A 19,815-nucleotide genomic window follows, 5' to 3' on the forward strand; every position below is an offset into this window, starting at 1 on the left:
TCTCCACTCATCTCTCACCCATGTCTCTCCCCCTCTCTCTCTTTCTCTCTCTCCCTCTTTCCCTGTCTCTCCCCCTCTCTCTCTTTCTCTCTATCCCCCTCTCTTTCTCTGTTGCGTTGCCATCTGCTCTTGATTAATGGGAGTAAGGAGCGGTAATTGAAGCATCTGTTCATCCAACGTGCGTCCTCTGCCCCACACACACACACACACACACACACACACACACACACACACACACACACACACACCTTGCTCCATGTATGGTATGGATCGGATGGACCCTGGTAAGTGTAACTCCTACCTGAATGGTAGGTCCCGCCAGCAGGTAAAGGGAATAGAGATATATCACATAAGGTAGTAAGGGTTCATGGGGTTCTGACAGATCAAAGGGGGAGAAGTGATGGGGGGAGAAGAGATGGGGGCGAAGAGATGGGGGAGAAGAGATGGGGGAGAGAAGAGATGGGGGAGAGAAGAGATGGGGGAGAAGAGATGGGGGAGAGAAGAGATGGGGGAAGAAGAGATGGGGAAGAAGAGATGGGGGAGAAGAGATGGGGAGAAAGAGATGGGGGAGAGAAGAGATGGGGGGAGAGAGAGAGATGGTGGGGAGAAGAGATGGGGGGGAGAAGAGATGGGGAGAGAAGAGATGGTGGGGAGAAGAGATGGGGGGAGAGAGAAGAGATGGGGGAGAAGAGATGGGGGAGAGAAGAGATGGGGAGAAGAGATGGGAGGAGAGAAGAGATTGTGGGGGAGAAGAGATATGGGGAGAGAAGAGATGGGGAGAAGAGATGGGAGGAGAGAAGAGATGGGGGAGAAGAGATATGGGGAGAGAGAAGAGATGGGGGTGAGAAGAGATGGGGGAGAAGAGATGGGGAGAGAAGAGATGGGGGGAGAAGAGATGGGGAGAGAAGAGATGGGGAGAAGAGATGGGGGAGAGAAGAGATGGGGGAGAAGAGATGGGGAGAGAAGAGATGGGGGAGAAGAGATATGGAGGGGAGAAGAGATGGGGGAGAGAAGAGATGGAGAGAAGAGATATGGAGGGGAGAAGAGATGGTGGAGAGAAGAGATATGGGGAGAAGAGATGGGGGAGAAGAGATGGGAGGAGAGAAGAGATGGGGAGAAGAGATGGGGGAGAAAAAGATGGGGGAGAGAGAAGAGATGGGGGTGAGAAGAGATGGGGAGAAGAGATGGGGGAGATATGGGGGAGAAGAGATGGGGAGAGAAGAGATGGGGGAGAGAAGAGATGGGGGAGAAGAGATGGGGGAGAGAAGAGATGGGGGAGAGAGAGAGATGGGGGGGAGAAGAGATGGGGGAGAGAAGAGATGGGGGAGAATAGATATGGAGGGGAGAAGAGATGGGGGAGAGAAGAGATGGGGAGAAGAGATATGGAGGGGAGAAGAGATATGGGGGAAGAGATGGGGGAGAAGAGATATGGAGGGGGAGAAGAGATGGGGGTGGGGGGGAGAAGAGATATGGGGGAGAGAATAGATGGGGGAGATATGGGAGGGGAGATGGGGGAAGAAGATATGGGGGAGAAGAGATGGGAGAGAAGAGATGGGGGAGAAGAGATATGGAGGGGAGAAGAGATGGGGGAGAGAAGAGATATGGAGGGGAAAAGAGATGGGGGAGAGAAAAGATGGGGAGAGAAGAGATGGGGGAGAAGAGATGGGGGGAGAGAAGGGGGGGGAGAGAAGAGATGGGGAGAAGAGATATGGAGGGGAGAAGAGATGGGGAGAGAAGAGATGGGGGAGAAGAGATGGGGAGAAGAGATATGGAGGGGAGAAGAGATGGTGGAGAGAAGAGATATGGGGAGAAGAGATGGGGGAGAGAAGAGATGGGGGAGAAGAGATGGGGAGGAGAAAGAGATGGGGGGGAAAAGAGATGGGGGTGAGAAGAGATGGGGGAGAAGAGATGGGGGAGATATGGGGGAGAGAGAAGAGATGGGGGTGAGAAGAGATGGGGGAGAGAAGAGATGGGGGAGAAGAGATGGGGAGAGAAGAGATGGGGGAGAGAAGAGATGGGGGAGAAGAGATGGGGGGAGAGAGAAGAGATGGGGAGAATAGATATGGAGGGGAGAAGAGATGGGGGAGAGAAGATATATGGAGGGGAGAAGAGATGGGGGAGAGAAGAGATGGGGGAGAAGAGATGGGGAGAGAAGAGATGGGGGAGAGAAGAGATGGGGGAGAAGAGATGGGGGGAGAGAAGAGATGGGGAGAGAGAAGAGATGGGGGAGAAGAGATATGGGGAGAGAGAAGAGATGGGGGTGGGGAAGAAATATGGGGAGAGAAGAGATATGGAGGGGAGAAGAGATGGTGGAGAGAAGAGATATGGGGGAAGAGATGGTGGAGTGAAGAGATATGGAGGGAGAAGAGATATGGGGGAAGAGATGGGGGAGAAGAGATATGGAGGGGGAGAAGAGATGGGGGTGGGGGAGAAGAGATATGGGGGAGAGAGAATAGATGGGGGAGATATGGGAGGGGAGATGGGGGAAGAAGATATGGGGGAGAAGAGATGGGAGAGAAGAGATGGGGAGAGAAGAGATGGGGGAGAAGAGATATGGAGGGAAGAGATGGAGAAGAGATATGGAGGGGAAAAGAGATGGGGGAGAGAAGAGATGGGGAGAGAAGAGATGGGGGAGAAGAGATGGGGGAGGGGAGAGAAGAGATGGGGAGAAGAGATATGGAGGGGAGAAGAGATGGGGGAGAGAAGAGATGGGGAGAGAAGAGATGGAGGGAGAAGAGATGGGGGAGAAGAGAGATGGGGGAGAGAAGAGATGGGGGAGAGAATAGATATGGAGGGGAGAAAGAGATGGGGAGAAGAGAGATGGGAGAGAAGAGATGGGGGAGAGAAGAGATGGGGGGAGAAGAGATGGGGGAGAGAAGAGATGGGGAGAGAAGAGATGGGGGAGGAGAGATGGGGAGAGAAGAGATGGGGGAGAAGAGATGGGGAGAGAAGAGATATGGGGAGAGAGAAGAGATGGGGTGGGGAAGAAATATGGGGAGAGAAGAGATGGGGGGAGAAGAGATGGGGGAGAAGAGATGGGGGGGAGAGAAGAGATGGGGGGAGAGAAGAGATGGGGGAGAAGAGATGGGGGAGAAGAGATATGGAGGGAGAAGAGATGGGGGAGAGAAGAGATGGGGGAAAAAGAAGAAGAGATGGGGGAGAGAAGAGATGGGGAGAGAAGAGATGAGGGGGAGAAGAGAGAAGAGATGGGGAGAGAGAAGAGATGGGGGAGAAGAGATGGTTGGAGAAGAGATGGGGGAGAAGAGAGATGGGGGGAGAGAAGAGATGGGGGGGGAAAGAGATGGGGAGAAGAGATATGGAGGGGAGAAGAGATGGGGGAGAAAGAGATGGGGTGAAGAGAGATGGGGAGAAGAGATGGGGGAGAAGAGATAGGGGGAGAGAAGAGATGGGGGAGAGAAGAGATGGGGGAGAGAAGAGATGGGGAGAAGAGATATGGAGGGAGAAGAGATGGGGAGAGAGAAGAGATGGGGAGAGAAGAGATGGGGGAGAAGAGATGGGGAGAAGAGATTGGGGAGAGAAGAGATGGGGGAGAAGAGATGGGGAGAGAAGAGATAGGGGAGAGAAGAGATGGGGTGGAGAGAAGAGATGGGGGAGAGAGAGATGGGGGAGAAGAGATGGGGAAAGAAGAGATGGGGGAGAAGAGATGGGGGTAGAAGAGATGTGGGAGAGAAGAGATGGGGAGAGAAGAGATGGGGAGAAGAGATGGGGAGAAGAGATGGGGAGAAGAGATGGGGAGAAGAGATATGGAGGGGAGAAGAGATGGGGGAGAAGAGATGGTGGGGAAGAGATGGGGAGAGAAGAGATAGGGGAGAAGAGATGGGGAGAAGAGATGGGGAGAAGAGATATGGAGGGGAGAAGAGATGGGGGGAAGAGATGGGGAGAGAAGAGATAGGGGAGAAGAGATGGTGGGGAAGAGATGGGGAGAGAAGAGATAGGGGAGAAGAGATGGGGAGAGAAGAGATGGGGGAGAGAAGAGAGAGATGGGGGGAGAGAAAAGATGGGGGGAGAAGAGATGGGGGAGAGAAGAGATGGGGGAGAAGAGATGGGGGAGAAGAGATATGGAGGGGAGAAGAGATGGGAGGGAGAAGAGATGGGGGAGAGAAGAGATGGGAGAGAGAAGAGATAGGGGAGAAGAGATGGGGGAGAGAGAAGAGATGGGGGGAGAAGAGATGGGGGAGAAGAGGTATGGGGAGAGAGAAGAGATGGGGGAGAGAAGAGATGGGGAGAATAGATGAGGAGAGAGAAGAGATGGGGGAGAAGAGATAGAGATGGGGGTGGGGAAGAGATATGGGGGGGAAGAGATGGGGGAGAAGAGATGGGGGAGAAGAGATGGGGGAAGAGATGAAGAGATGGGGGAGAAGAGATGGGGGGAGAAGAGATGGGGGAGAAGAGCTGGGGGAGAAGAGATGGGGGAGAGAAGAGATGGGGGGAGAGAGAAGAGATGGGGGGAGAAGAAATGGGGGAGAAGAGATGGGGGAGAGAGAGAGAGATGGGGGAGAAGAGATGGGGAGAGAGAAGAGATGGGGAGAAAGAGATGGGGAGAGAGAAGAGATGAGGGGAGAAGAGATATGGGGAGAGAGAAGAGATGGGGGTGGGGAAGAGATATGGGGGGAAGAGATGGGGGAGAGAAGAGATGGGGGGAGAAGAGATGGGGGAGTCTATACTCAAAGCCCCCCACCAGTACATCGTTATAGTACTGGTGGGGGGCTTTGAGTATAGATTTAGTATAGACTGATGCATACGCACACACAGTCAGTAGCAGTATTCCTGTAGTGCTAATTGCTGATGTTGCTATAATAGTTTTCCTCTTTCTCTCAACAGTATTATTAGAGTTATTATAAATGTGTTCATTTAAATAACCATTGTTTAATTATTTAATTCCTTTTTTTTAATGCAGACAAAAATGGTTTAATACATGTACAATCTATTTGACCAAAAATTGATGAGAGAGCAAAATGAGAGGATCAATAGCTCATGGTCCAGTATATCTATTTCCCTCTCTCTCCCCCCTCTCCTTCTCCCTCCTCTCCTTCTCCCTCTCCTTCTCCCTCTCCTTCTCTCTCTCCTTCTCCCTCTCCTTCTCTCTCTCCTTCTCCCTCTCCTTCTCTCTCTCCTTCTCCCTCTCATTCTCCCTCTCATTCTCCCTCTCCTTCTCTCTCTCCTTCTCTCTCTCCTTCTCCCTCTCCTTCTCTCTCTCCTTCTCCCTCTCCTTCTCTCTCTCTTTCTCTCTCTCCTTCTCTCTCTCCTTCTCCCTCTCCTTCTCTCTCCTTCTCTCTCTCCTTCTCCCTCTCCTTCTCTCTCTCCTTCTTCCTCTCCTTCTCTCTCTCCTTATCCCTCTCTCCTCTCTCCTTCTCCCTCTCCTTGTCTTCTCTCCTTCTCCCTCTCCTTTACTCTCTTTCCTTCTCCCTCTCCTTCTCTTCTCTCCTTCTCCCTCTCCTTTACTCTCTCCTTCTCCCTCTCCTTCCCCCTCTCATTCTCTCTTTCCTTCTCCCTCTCCTTCTCTCTCTCCTTCTCCCTCTCCTTCTCTCTCTCCTTCTCCCTCTCCTTCTCTCTTTCCTTCTCCCTCTCCTTCTCTCTCTCCTCCCTCTCATTCTCTCTCTCTCCTTCTCTCTCCTTCTCCCTCTCCTTCTCTCTCTCCTCCCTCTCCTTCTCTCTCTCCCCCTCTCCTTCTCTCTCTCCTTCTCCCTCTTCTCCCTCTCCTTCTCTTCTCTCCTTCTCCCTCTCCTCTACTCTCTCCTTCTCCCTCTCTCTCCCCCTCTCCTTCTCTCTCTCCTTCTCCCTCTCCTTCTCTCTCTCCTTCTCTCTCTCCTTCTCCCTCTCCTTCTCTCTCTCCTTCTCCCTCTCCTTCTCTCTCTCCTTCTCCCTCTCCTTCTCTCTCTCCTTCTCCCTCTCCTTCTCTCTCTCCTTCTCCCTCTCCTTCTCTCTCTCTTCTCTCCCTCTCTCTCTCTCTCCTTCTCTCTCTCCTTCTCACTCTCCTTCTCTCTCTCCTTCTCCCTCTCCTTCTCTCTCTCCTTCTCCCTCTCCTTCTCTTCTCTCCTTCTCCCTCTCCTTCTCCCTCTCCTTCTCTCTTTCCTTCTCCCTCTCCTTCTCTCTCTCCCTTCTCCCTCTCCTTCTCCCTCTCCTCTCCTTCTCTTTCCTTCTCCCTCTCTCTTCACTCTCTCCTTCTCCCTCTCCTTCCCCCCTCCTTCTCTCTCTTTCCTTCTCCCTCTCCTTCTCTCTCTCCTTCTCCCTCTCCTTCTCCCTCTCCTTCTCTCTTTCCTTCTCCCTCTCCTTCTCTCTCTCCTTCTCCCTCTCCTTCTCTCTTTCCTTCTCCCTCTCCTTCTCTCTCTCCTTCTCCCTCTCCTTCTCTCTCTCCTTCTCTCTCTCCTTCCTCCCTCTCCTTCTCCCTCTCCTTCTCTCTTTCCTTCTCCCTCTCCTTCTCTCTCTCCTTCTCTCTCTCCTTCTCCCTCTCCTTCACTCTCCTTCTCCCTCTCCTCCCCCCCTCCTTCTCCCTCTCCTTCTCCCTCTCCTTCTCTCTTTCCTTCTCCCTCTCCTTCTCTCTCTCTCTTCTCTCTCTCCTTCTCCCTCTCCTTCACTCTCCTTCTCCCTCTCCCCCCCCCTCCTTCTCCCTCTCCTTCTCCCTCTCTTCCCCCTCTCCTTCTCCCTCTCCCCCCTCCCCCCCCTCCTTCTCCCTCTCCCTCTCTCTCTCCTTCTCCCTCTCCTTCTCCCTCTCTCTCTCCCTCTCCTTCTCTTCTCTCCTTCTCCCTCGACTTCTCCCTATCTCTCCCCCTCTCGTTCTCCCTTTCTCTCCCCCTCTCCTTCCCCTTCTCCTTCTCCCTCTCCTTCTCTCTCCTTCTCCCTCTCCTTCTCTCTCTCCTTCTCCCTCTCTCCCCCTCTCCTTCTCCCTCTCTCTCCCCCTCTCCTTCTCCCCTCCTTATTCCTTTCTCTCCCCCATCTCCTTCCCCCTCTCCTTCCCCTCCCCTTCCCCTTATCCTTCTCTCTCCTTCTCCCTCTCCTTCTCCCTCTCCTTCTCCCTCTCTCTCCCTCTCTCTCCCCCTCTCCTTCTCCCTCTCCTTCTCTCTCTCCTTCTCCCTCTCCTCCCTCTCTCCCCCTGTCCTTCTCCCTCTCTCTCTCCCTCTCCTTCTCCCTCTCTCCCTCCTTCTCCCTCTCCTTCTCCCTCTCCTTCTCCCTCCATCAGGCGTACTTCCGTCAGGGCGTGGCCCTGCAGTACCTTGGTCGCCATGCCGACGCCCTTGCAGCATTTGCCTCTGGTCTGGCGCAGGACCCCAAGAGTCTCCAACTATTGGTGGGCATGGTCGAGGCTGCCATGAAGTCCCCACTACGAGGTGTGCTGTGTGTTTTACTTTTGCTCAGGGTCATAACGCAGTATCTCTACTACTTAAGCTGAAGCTGCATCTTGTGACATCATCCACGCTGAATCAGACGGCTTCACTTGTCTCAGTGAAAATACAGAAACGCAAAGCGTGGCTGTTTTGGAACCTTTCCTAGATTCCATCAGTCTGAATCATCATTCCTTTATTTGACATCATCCCTTATTTTACCCACAATCCATCATTTCTTTATATACCCACAACCCCGGGGATAAGATGTGGGCGTGTCAAAGCCCCAGGGAGAAAAGACAGAGCGATGGCAGAAAGAAAAGAGAGATGGAGGTAGATGGGGGTGTGAGAATTATCGTTTTTGTTCTCACAAAAGAGGAGTCAGTAAAAGAAGAAAGGCAGAAGAGAGACAGAAGATAATGAGGAAGAGAGAATAGCGAGAGAGTGATGGGAGATAATGAGGAAGAGAGAATAGCGAGAGAGTGATGGAAGATAATGAGGGAGAGAATAGCGAGGGAGTGATGGAATATAATGAGGAAGAGAGAATAGCGAGAGAGTAATGGGAGAAAATGAGGAAGAGAGAATAGCGAGAGAGTAATGGGAGATAATGAGGAAGAGAGAATAGCGAGAGAGTAATGGGAGATAATGAGGAAGAGAGAATAGCGAGAGAGTAATGGGAGATACTGAGGAAGAGAGAATAGCGAGAGAGTAATGGGAGATAATGAGGAAGAGAGAATAGCGAGAGAGTAATGGGAGATAATGAGGCAGAGAGAATAGCGAGAGAGTAATGGAAGATAATGAGGAAAAGAGAATAGCGAGAGAGTAATGGGAGATAATGAGGAAGAGAGAATAGTGAGAGAGTAATGGGAGATAATGAGGCAGAGAGAATAGCGAGAGAGTAATGGAACATAATGAGGAAGAGAGAATAGCGAGAGAGTAATGGGAGATAATGAGGAAGAGAGAATATCGAGAGAGTAATGGAAGATAATGAGGAAGAGAGAATAGCGAGAGAGTGATGGAAGATAATGAGGAAGAGAGAATAGCGAGAGAGTGATGGAAGATAATGAGGAAGAGAGAATAGCGAGAGAGTGATGGAAGATAATGAGGAAGAGAGAATAGCGAGAGAGTGACGGAAGATAATGAGGAAGAGAGAATAGCGAGAGAGTGATGGAAGATAATGAGGAAGAGAGAATAGCGAGAGAGTGATGGAAGATAATGAGGAAGAGAGAATAGTGAGAGAGTGATGGAAGAAATAAAATATATACCTTGAGGCTGTTCATTAGCTCCTCCACTGTGTCTTTCCTCCATATGATTAGTTCCCTCCATAGTTGATCTGGGGTGTCACACACACACACATACACACACACACTCACACTATAACTATTACAGTGGTTGTATTTGGTTATTATAAGCTTATTCAACTTTATTTTGACTTTCAGTCAAAGTGTTGTTGTTGACATTCTGTGTGTGTGTCCCATAGACTCTCTAGAACCCACCTACCAGCAGCTGCAGAGGATGAAGCTGGACAAGAGTCCGTTTGTGGTGGTGTGTGTGATTGGTCAGGAGCTGCTGACCGCTGGTTACCATGGAGCCTCGGTTGTGGTTCTGGAGGCAGGGCTAAAGATCGGCACATGCTCTCTGAAGGCAAGGCTGTGTGTGTGTGTGTGTGTGTGTGTGTGTGTGTGTGTGTGTGTGTGTGTGTGTGTGTGTGTGTGTGTGTGTGTGTGTGTGATGATCATTGAGTTTCTTCCCTCTTTCTGAAGCTCCGAGGTTCAGTGTTCTCTGCTCTCAGCTCAGCCTACTGGTCTCTAGGCAACGCAGAGAAGAGCGCAGGATACATGCAGCAAGACCTGGAGGTCGCCAAGACTCTAGGTACACACACACCAGCCCTCACACACACACACACCAGCTCTCACACACACACACACACCAGCCCTCACACACACACACACCAGCTCTCACACACACACACACACCAGCCCGCACACACACGCACTATTGGACGCATACAGATACATACACTAGGTATTAGTGGAGAGAGAGAGAGATGCCGCTGTATGTGTGATTTAAGACTGTGATAACACACTGAGTGGAAGACAAGGCATTTTCTTTGGTAGCTAACACGAGTCATCAGGTCTCAAGCAAGATTACTTATCATGTGAGTTTAGTTCACTGAACCACCTCCACTACGATTAACACCATCTTAAAAAGCCTTATGACCACACCCACCTCATCATGTCTTCCCAGGTGACCAATCAGGCGAGTGCCGGACTCACGGGAACCTAGGGTCCGCCTACTTCTCCAAGGGCAACTACAGGGAGGCTTTAACCAATCACAGACATCAGCTGGTCCTCGCCATGAAACTCAAGGACAGAGAGGTACCTAGTGGTGTGTGTGATTGTTCCATTGTATACTTCTACTCTTTCCCCTTCTTTTATTCAGGAGCCATGCTGTTGTTCTCAGTCAGAGCAATGTGACAATGTAACAGTGTCTGCCCTTGAGCCACACCACCCACTCACTGTTTCTGACTGGAATACAGTGAGAATCACGTCTCGGTGTTATGGTGAAGGAAGAAGTTTAACGTGACACCTTGCAGACCTGACTGTGTGTGAATGTCAGCACAGCTCTATGGTTGTACTGTATTTTCCATGTGCTGTGTGTTCTCATTTCGTTGTGTATGGCTGGCTGGCTGGCTGTCTGGTTGGCTGTCTGGTTGGCTGGCTGGCTGACTGGTTGGTTGGCTGACTGACTGGCTGTCTGACTGGTTGGTTGGCTGGCTGGCTGGCTGATTGGTTGGTTGGCTGGCTGGCTGACTGGTTGGCTGGCTGGCTGTCTGGTTGGCTGTCTGGTTGGCTGGCTGGCTGACTGGTTGGCTGGCTGGCTGACTGGCTGTCTGGTTGGCTGGCTGACTGGTTGGCTGGCTGGCTGACTGGTTGGTTGGCTGGCTGGCTGGCTGGCTGACTGGTTGGTTGGCTGGTTGGCTGACTGGTTGGCTGGCTGGCTGGCTGTCTGGTTGGCTGTCTGGTTGGCTGGCTGGTTGGTTGGCTGTCTGGTTGGCTGTCTGTCTGGTTGGCTGGTTGGCTGTCTGGTTGGCTGACTGGTTGGCTGGCTGGTTTTTGAATATCGACTGTTTGTTTAATATTGTACGAAACATGCCTTTCAGTATGTTAACCTTGTTTATGCGTGTTCTGAATATGTTATGCAATTTGTGTGTGTGTGTGTGTGCAGTCATTTAAAGGCATCCTAGATGTCAAATCAACAAGACACCTGACACCAAGACGAATGTGTGCTTGAAACAGGCCCATTGTAGAGAAAGCAGCGTGTGTGTGTGTGTGTGTGTGTGTGTGTGTGTGTGTGTGTGTGTGTGTGTGTGTGTGTGTGTGTGTGTGTGTGTGTGTGTGTGTGTGTGTGAGTGTGTGTGTGTGTGTGTGTGTGTGTGTGTGTGTGTGTGTGTGTGTGTGTGTGTGTGTGTGTGTGTGTGTGTGTGTGTGTGTGTGTGTGTGTGTGTGTGTGTGTGTGTGTGTGTGTGTGTGTGTGTGTGTGTGTGTGAGAGAGTGTTAAGAGCTTTAGAGCTGAGGACATTGAGGTGTGAGTGAGAGAGGTTTACTACATCTCCTCTCTCCAGTCAACACCACAGGCCCATAGCCTGAGGCAGTTTAAACACACATATCCATATTACACTACACCTCCTCATCCCCCCCACCGGCTTTCCTTTTGTTTAGATTGTGTGTGTCTTTCTAAAACGCGTCATGTGGCTGTCTTAATGTGGGGTGATAGTAGCCTCAATGTTAGAGAGGCAGGCCAGTCACAAGAGGGTAGCCATTTCAAATCCCAGGGCTGACAGGAAGTCTTACAAGAGTTTGTGTGTCTCTAGGCTGCATCCAGTGCACTGAGCAGCCTTGGCCATGTGTACACAGCGATAGCTGACTACCCTAACGCCCTGGCCAGCCATAAACAGTGTGTGCTGTTGGCACAGCAGACGCAATGCCCGCTGTCAGAGGCTCGCCAGCTGGGCAACATGGGAGCTGTCTACACCGCACTGGGAGACTTCACCAATGCTGTGCTGTGTCACCAGCAACACCTGGACATAGCTAAGGTATTTAACTAATGAACATACATACATACATACGTACATACATACATACATACATACATACATACATACATACATACATACATACATACATACATACATACATACATACATACATACATACATACATACATACATACATACATACATACATACATACATACATACATACGTACATACATACATACATAAACTCAGCAAAAAAAGAAATATCCCTTTTTCAGGACCTTGTCTTTCAAAGATAATTCGTAAAAATCCAAATAACTTCACAGATCTTCATTGTAAAGGGTTTAAACACTGTTTCCAATGCTTGTTCAATAAACCATAAACAATTAATGAACATGCACCTGTGGAACGGTCGTGAAGACACTAACAGCTTACAGACGGTAGGCAATTAAGGTCACAGTTATGAAAACTTAGGACACTAAAGAGGCCTTTCTACTGACTCTGAAAAACACAAAAAGAAAGATGCCCAGGGTCCCTGCTCATCTGCGCGAACGTGCCTTAGGCATGCTGCAAGGAGGCATGAGGACTGCAGATGTGGTCAGGGCAATAAATTGCAATGTCCATACTGTGAGACGCCTAAGACAGCGCTACAGGGAGACAGGACGGATAGCTGATCGTCCTCGCAGTGGCAGACCACGTGCAACAACACCTGCACAGGATCGGTACATCCAAACATCACACCTGCGGGACAGGTACAGGATGGCAACAACAACTGCCCGAGTTACACCAGGAACGCACAATCCCTCCATCAGTGCTCAGACTGTCTGCAATAGGCTGAGAGAGGCTGGACTGAGGGCTTGTAGGCCTGTTGTAAGGCAGGTCCTCACCAGACATCACCAGCAACATCACCACCTATGGCACAAACCCACCGTCGCTGGACCAGACAGGACTGGCAAAAAGTGCTCTACACTGACGAGTCGTGGTTTTGTCTCACCAGGGGTGGTGGTCGGATTTCTGTTTATCGTCGAAGGAATGAGTGTTACACCAAGGCCTGTACTCTGGAGCGGGATCGATTTGGAGGTGGAGGGTCTGTCATGGTCTGGGGCGGTGTGTCACAGCATCATCGGACTGAGCTTGTTGTCATTGCAGGCAATCTAAATGCTGTGCGTTACAGGGAAGACATCCTCCTCCCTCATGTGTTATCCTTCCTGCAGGCTCATCCTGACATGACCCTTCACATTGACAATGCCACCAGCCATACTGCTCGTTCTGTGCATGATTTTTTGCAAGACAGGAATGTCAGTGTTCTGCCATGGCCAGCGAAGAGCCCAAATCTCAATCCCATTGAGCACGTCTGGGACCTGTTGAATTGGAGGGTGAGGGCTAGGGCCATTCCCCCCAGAAATGTCTGGGAACTTACAAGTGCCTTGGTGGAAGAGAGGGTAACATCTCATAACAACTGGAAAATCCATGAGGAGGAGATGCACTGCAGTAATTAATGCAGCTGGTGGCCACACCAGATACTGACAGTTACTTTTGATTTTGACCCCCCCCCCTTTGTTCAGGGACACATTATTCTATTGCTGTTAGTCACATGTCTGTGGAACTTGTTCAGTTGTTGAATCTTATGTTCATACAAATATTTACACATCAAATCAAATCAAATCAAATTTTATTTGTCACATACACATGGTTAGCAGATGTTAATGCGAGTGTAGCGAAATGCTTGTGCTTCTAGTTCCGACAATGCAGTAATAACGAGCAAGTAATCTAACTAACAATTCCAAAAAAAAACTACTGTCATACACAGTGTAAGGGGATAAAGAATATGTACATAAGGATATATGAATGAGTGATGGTACAGAGCAGCATAGGCAAGATACAGTAGATGATATCGAGTACAGTATATACATATGAGATAAGTATGTAAACCAAGTGGCATAGTTAAAGTGGCTAGTGATACATGTATTACATAAGGATGCAGTCGATGATATAGAGTACAGTATCAACGTATGCATATGAGATGAACAATGTAGGGTAAGTAACATTATATAAGGTAGCATTGTTTAAAGTGGCTAGTGATATATTTACATCATTTCCCATCAATTCCCATGATTAAAGTGGCTGGAGTAGAGTCAGTGTCATTGACAGTGTGTTGGCAGTAGCCACTCAATGTTAGTGGTGGCTGTTTAACAGTCTGATGGCCTTGAGATAGAAGCTGTTTTTCAGTCTCTCGGTCCCAGCTTTGATGCACCTGTACTGACCTCGCCTTCTGGATGGCAGCGGGGTGAACAGGCAGTGGCTCGGGTGGTTGATGTCCTTGATGATCTTTATGGCCTTCCTGTAGCATCGGGTGGTGTAGGTGTCCTGGAGGGCAGGTAGTTTGCCCCCGGTGATGCGTTGTGCAGACCTCACTACCCTCTGGAGAGCCTTACGGTTGAGGGCGGTGCAGTTGCCATACCAGGCGGTGATACAGCCCGCCAGGATGCTCTCGATTGTGCATCTGTAGAAGTTTGTGAGTGCTTTTGGTGACAAGCCGAATTTCTTCAGCCTCCTGAGGTTGAAGAGGCGCTGCTGCGCCTTCCTCACGATGCTGTCTGTGTGAGTGGACCAATTCAGTTTGTCTGTGATGTGTATGCCGAGGAACTTAAAACTTGCTACCCTCTCCACTACTGTTCCATCGATGTGGATGGGGGGTGTTCCCTCTGCTGTTTCCTGAAGTCCACAATCATCTCCTTAGTTTTGTTGACGTTGAGTGTGAGGTTATTTTCCTGACACCACACTCCGAGGGCCCTCACCTCCTCCCTGTAGGCCGTCTCGTCGTTGTTGGTAATCAAGCCTACCACTGTTGTGTCGTCCGCAAACTTGATGATTGAGTTGGAGGCGTGCATGGCCACGCAGTCGTGGGTGAACAGGGAGTACAGGAGAGGGCTCAGAACGCACCCTTGTGGGGCCCCAGTGTTGAGGATCAGCGGGGAGGAGATGTTGTTGCCTACCCTCACCACCTGGGGGCGGCCCGTCAGGAAGTCCAGTACCCAGTTGCACAGGGCGGGGTCGAGACCCAGGGTCTCGAGCTTGATGACGAGCTTGGAGGGTACTATGGTGTTGAATGCCGAGCTGTAGTCGATGAACAGCATTCTCACATAGGTATTCCTCTTGTCCAGATGGGTTAGGGCAGTGTGCAGTGTGGTTGAGATTGCATCGTCTGTGGACCTATTTGGGCGGTAAGCAAATTGGAGTGGGTCAAGGGTGTCGGGTAGGGTGGAGGTGATATGGTCCTTGACTAGTCTCTCAAAGCACTTCATGATGACGGATGTGAGTGCTACGGGGCGGTAGTCGTTTAGCTCAGTTACCTTAGCTTTCTTGGGAACAGGAACAATGGTGGCCCTCTTGAAGCATGTGGGAACAGCAGACTGGTATAGGGATTGATTGAATATGTCCGTAAACACACCGGCCAGCTGGTCTGCGCATGCTCTGAGGGCGCGGCTGGGGATGCCGTCTGGGCCTGCAGCCTTGCGAGGGTTAACACGTTTAAATGTCTTACTCACTTCGGCTGCAGTGAAGGAGAGACCGCATGTTTCCGTTGCAGGCCGTGTCAGTGGCACTGTATTGTCCTCAAAGCGGGCAAAAAGTTATTTAGTCTGCCTGGGAGCAAGACATCCTGGTCCGTGACTGGGCTGGGTTTCTTCCTGTAGTCCGTGATTGACTGTAGACCCTGCCACATACCTCTTGTGTCTGAGCCGTTGAATTGAGATTCTACTTTGTCTCTGTACTGGCGCTTAGCTTGTTTGATAGCCTTGCGGAGGGAATAGCTGCACTGTTTGTATTCAGTCATGTTACCAGACACCTTGCCCTGATTAAAAGCAGTGGTTCGTGCCTTCAGTTTCACACGAATGCTGCCATCAATCCACGGTTTCTGGTTAGGGAATGTTTTAATCGTTGCTATGGGAACGACATCTTCAACGCACGTTCTAATGAACTCGCACACCGTATCAGCGTATTCGTCAATGTTGTTGTCTGACGCAATACGAAACATCTCCCAGTCCACGTGATGGAAGCAGTCTTGGAGTGTGGAGTCAGCTTGGTCGGACCAGCGTTGGACAGACCTCAGCGTGGGAGCTTCTTGTTTTAGTTTCTGTCTGTAGGCAGGGATCAACAAAATGGAGTCGTGGTCAGCTTTTCCGAAAGGGGGCGGGGCAGGGCCTTATATGCGTCGCGGAAGTTAGAGTAACAATGATCCAGGGTCTTTCCACCCCTGGTTGCGCAATCGATATGCTGATAAAATTTAGGGAGTCTTGTTTTCAGATTAGCCTTGTTAAAATCCCCAGCTACAATGAATGCAGCCTCCAGATAAATCGTTTCCAGTTTGCAGAGAGTTAAATAAAGTTCGTTCAGAGCCATCGATGTGTCTGCTTGGGGGATATATACGGCTGTGATTATAATCGAAGAGAATTCTCTTGGTAGATAATGCGGTCTACATTTGATTGTGAGGAATTCTAAATCAGGTGAACAGAAGGATTTGAGTTCCTGTATGTTTCTTTCATCACACCATGTCACGTTGGCCATAAGACATACGCCCCCGCCCGTCTTCTTACCAGAAAGATGTTTGCTTCTGTCGGCGCGATGCGTGGAGAAACCCGCTGGCTGCACCGCTTCGGATTGCGTCTCTCCAGTTAGCCATGTTTCCGTGAAGCAAAGAACGTTACAGTCTCTGATGTCCCTCTGGAATGCTACCCTTGCTCGGATTTCATCAACCTTGTTGTCAAGAGACTGGACATTGGCAAGAAGAATGCTAGAGAGTGGTGCACGATGTGCCCGTCTCCGGAGTCTGACCAGAAGACCGCTTCGTTTCCCTCTTTTTCTGAGTCGTTTTTTTTTGGGGTCGCTGCATGTGATCCACTCGGTTACACTGGTTGTAAGGCAGAACACAGGATCCGCATCGCGAAAAACATATTCTTGGTCGTACTGATGGTGAGTTGACGCTGATCTTATATTCAGTAGTTCTTCTCGGCTGTATGTAAAGAAACCTAAGATGACCTGGGGTACTAGTGTAAGAAATAACACGTAAAAAAACAAAAAACTGCATAGTTTCCTAGGAACGCGAAGCGAGGCGGCCATCTCTGTCGGCGCCGGAAGTACAGTACAGTTGGGGTCAATTCTATGTCAATTCAGGAAGTGAACTGAATTTCATATATATATATATTTTTTTAATTTTCCATTTCACCTACTATTCATTCTATCCATCCTATCTATTCTCAGTGTTCTGTGTTAAAAGCACTGAAGTAAATCAACGTTAAAGTGATCTAATGTGATCTGTAGACCCTAGGTAATGGGCGTGAGGAGGCGCGGGCGTACAGTAACCTGGGCAGTGCCCACCACAGCCAGAGAGACTTTGACAAGGCTGTGTCCTACCACACCCTGGTGCTGCAGCTGGCTCAGGAGCTGGAGGACAGGACCATACAGATGAGGGCTTACGCCGGCCTGGGACACGCTGCTCGCTGCATGCAGGTAGTAGACACACACACACACACACACACACACACATACACACACAGCTTAACTCCCTGTATGTTCTCCAGGACTTGGAGAGGGCAGGCCAGTACCACCAGCAGCAGCTGGACATAGCAGAGGAGCTGCAGGACAGAGCTGCAAAGGGACGCGCTTCGTCCAACCTGGGTAAGACATGATGACAGCGTCCTACACTCTCTCTCTCTCTCTCAGATATTTATCTTCTCTGTGTTTCCCCCTTGGGACCATAAGGTTGTGAATTGGATAGCGTAACGTAACGATCCTCGTCCTCATCGTCTGAGGAGGAGTAGGAAATATTGGACCAATGCGCAGCGTGGTACGTGTTCATGATGTTTATTTGCCTGAACACTGAAATACAAAATAACAACTTGAATAAACAAAACGAACTAAACAGTCCCGTGTAGAACAAACACTGACACAGAAAAGGCTACCTAAGTATGATTCTCAATCAGAGACAACGAACGACACCTGCCTCTGATTGAGAACCATACCAGGCCAAACACATAACCAAAACATAGAAAAAGGAACATAGACTACCCACCCCAACTCACGAACTGACCATACTAAAACAAAGACATAACAAAAGAACTAAGGTCAGAACGTGACAATACCATCACAGATAAAAGAGCTGTCCCCCAATGGCCTGACCAGTTCAATGCCACATCGACCTGCAGCATTAAGGAGAGAACAAGAGGCCAGGGCTATAGAATGAAGGACAACAGTACAGGCCTCTTTACAGATGGTCCTGGGCACTATAAACATATGTTCTTTGTTTAATATCTACATTCTATGATGCAGCATTGTTTTGTTGAAGGGGTTTGTCCAATTACCCAGAGCTGTGTCCTATCACATGACTCCACTAGCGCCTCTCTGGCCAATCAACACTGATGTTTTATTAACAAGGTTTCGGGTTCTGCGACCATGGCGAAATCTGAGACCAACTGAATCTGACCCCACTGCTGAGTGGACAATAACCTACCTACCTGTGTGTGTGTGTGTGTGTGTGTGTGTGTGTGTGTGTGTGTGTGTGTGTGTGTGTGTGTGTGTGTGTGTGTGTGTGTGTGTGTGTGTGTGTGTTTTACTCTATGCATGTGCAGGACTGCTGTAGAGATCTATTTTTCTTAGTCTCTCTCTCTCTCTAAAAAAAAATACATCACATAATTTGACCATGTGTTATTACTGCCTATTTATATAAAATCTTTCAACTAATAAGGAACAGTTTATAAACGACTTAAATAGTTTTAAATCGTTCACAGTGGTCTAAGGCACTGCATCTCAGTGCTATAGGCGTCACTACAGACACCCTGGTTCGATTCCAGGCTGTATCACAATGGGCCGTGATTGGGAGTCCCATAGGGCGCCGCACAATTGGCCCAGCGTCGCATGGGTTTGGCTGGTGTAGGCCGTCATTGTAAATAAGAATTTGTTCTGAACTAACTTGCCTAGTTAAACAAAGGTTAAATCCATTTTTTTTTTAAAGAAGTGTTATCAGTTTAAAGTGATATTTTATGGAATCCATCTGACAGTTCATTAACAGCTCAAGTAGGTCATTGGCTGAAGGAGTCTAGTAGAACTCCTTAGTGGTTTGTGACTGGGCCACATTACCATGTTAGCAGGCTGAAGCTGGTTGGGGATTTGGTAATGTCTGAAGGCTTGCCCAACACCTAGATAACCTAGGACCGTATCAGCACAAAGTATAGACACACACAAACACACTGACTGTTACACACTGACATCCCAGTGTGCAGAATAGGGGTGCAACTCTCCCTATAAGCTTCCAGTGCTGCCTCAGCCAAACAGACTGTTATAGGATCTCTTGTGACATTACTTCTAATCCGTTAACTGCTGGCTATCTCAGAGCTGCTGCTGGGGAATACCAAAGCCTTATCGCCACTAACATGCCCCCTGGCACCGTCAGGTGTGTATGTGTGTGTGTGTGTGTGTGTGTGTGTGTGTGTGCGTGCACATGTTCTGGGAGGATGCCTGACCCCGGGGGGGGTTAATGTGCACTAGTATTCCTGCAGACTCTGCAGGTTCCTCTGTAATCCTCTTATCTCTGCACCCCTGATGGGGCAGCTCTCCTTTTCCTAATACATACATACATACATACATGAACCCACACACACACACCTGAAAACGCTTACTTGCGCTACATACACCATCATCATCGACATACCTCTTCAATGATAACATAGTCCTCTATTCCAAGAGTGTCAGTGTTTTAGCTGTTGGTTTTCAGGCAGGCTAGTTCAAGTCAGTCCATAGAGCTCAGTGTGAGGTTCTGTCCTTGGTAGAGGAGAAAACATACACTGTCAGTGGGTTATGGGGTTACATTGGGGTTACATGGGATCACATTTCACGCTTACTGAATCAGGCTCTCACTCTGTCACTCACACACACACACACAGACACAGACTAGATAACGTTTAGGACACAACGTTGGCCAACTTTCAGATAGAATTATGTAGAACCATGGCCAGGTGTTTTGAGTAGGGGATGCTAACGGGAAACTTTTTTTAGTGTTTTAGTTTACTACCTTATGCTCATTGAGCGTGGGAATTGCACTCTACAAATGTATTATTCTAATAAAAATCACTCCATGCATCTATCATTGCATTTGCAGACTAACAGTAAGACAGTTCCTGAGTAGTCTAGGTCTAGGTGTGATAACATGCGTCTTGGTGAGAGGTGTAGGAGTCAGGCGCAGGAGAGAGCAGGGATGTCTGAGAAGCGTGTTTAATAATATAGTCCAGCAATACAAAAACGGCACAGACCAAAACCCCAAAAACTACGCTCTCGAATAATCAGAAACTCGTGCAAACGCACGGAGGAACAAACACAGTTCCGACACTTTACATACACGTGCGTAATAGCGAAAAAACAACAAACATCAAATACAATCGAGGG

The 19,815-nt window shown here is 49.4% G+C and overlaps 1 protein-coding gene across 1 annotated transcript in view; it reads left to right on the plus strand.

Moving 5' to 3' along the window:
- The window catches only part of LOC112257263 (tetratricopeptide repeat protein 28), a 121,798-nt gene that overhangs the window by 72,132 nt on the left and 29,851 nt on the right, over window positions 1-19,815 (plus strand). The window contains 7 exon segments of the mRNA XM_042326638.1: window positions 7,199-7,346; window positions 8,821-8,984; window positions 9,104-9,212; window positions 9,588-9,718; window positions 11,215-11,436; window positions 16,699-16,887; window positions 16,959-17,055. Of these exon segments, the coding sequence (XP_042182572.1) occupies window positions 7,199-7,346; window positions 8,821-8,984; window positions 9,104-9,212; window positions 9,588-9,718; window positions 11,215-11,436; window positions 16,699-16,887; window positions 16,959-17,055 (1,060 nt within the window).

The sequence above is a fragment of the Oncorhynchus tshawytscha genome, linkage group LG09 (assembly GCF_018296145.1).
Source record: "Oncorhynchus tshawytscha isolate Ot180627B linkage group LG09, Otsh_v2.0, whole genome shotgun sequence".
In the NCBI taxonomy this organism is placed as follows: Eukaryota; Metazoa; Chordata; class Actinopteri; order Salmoniformes; family Salmonidae; genus Oncorhynchus; species Oncorhynchus tshawytscha.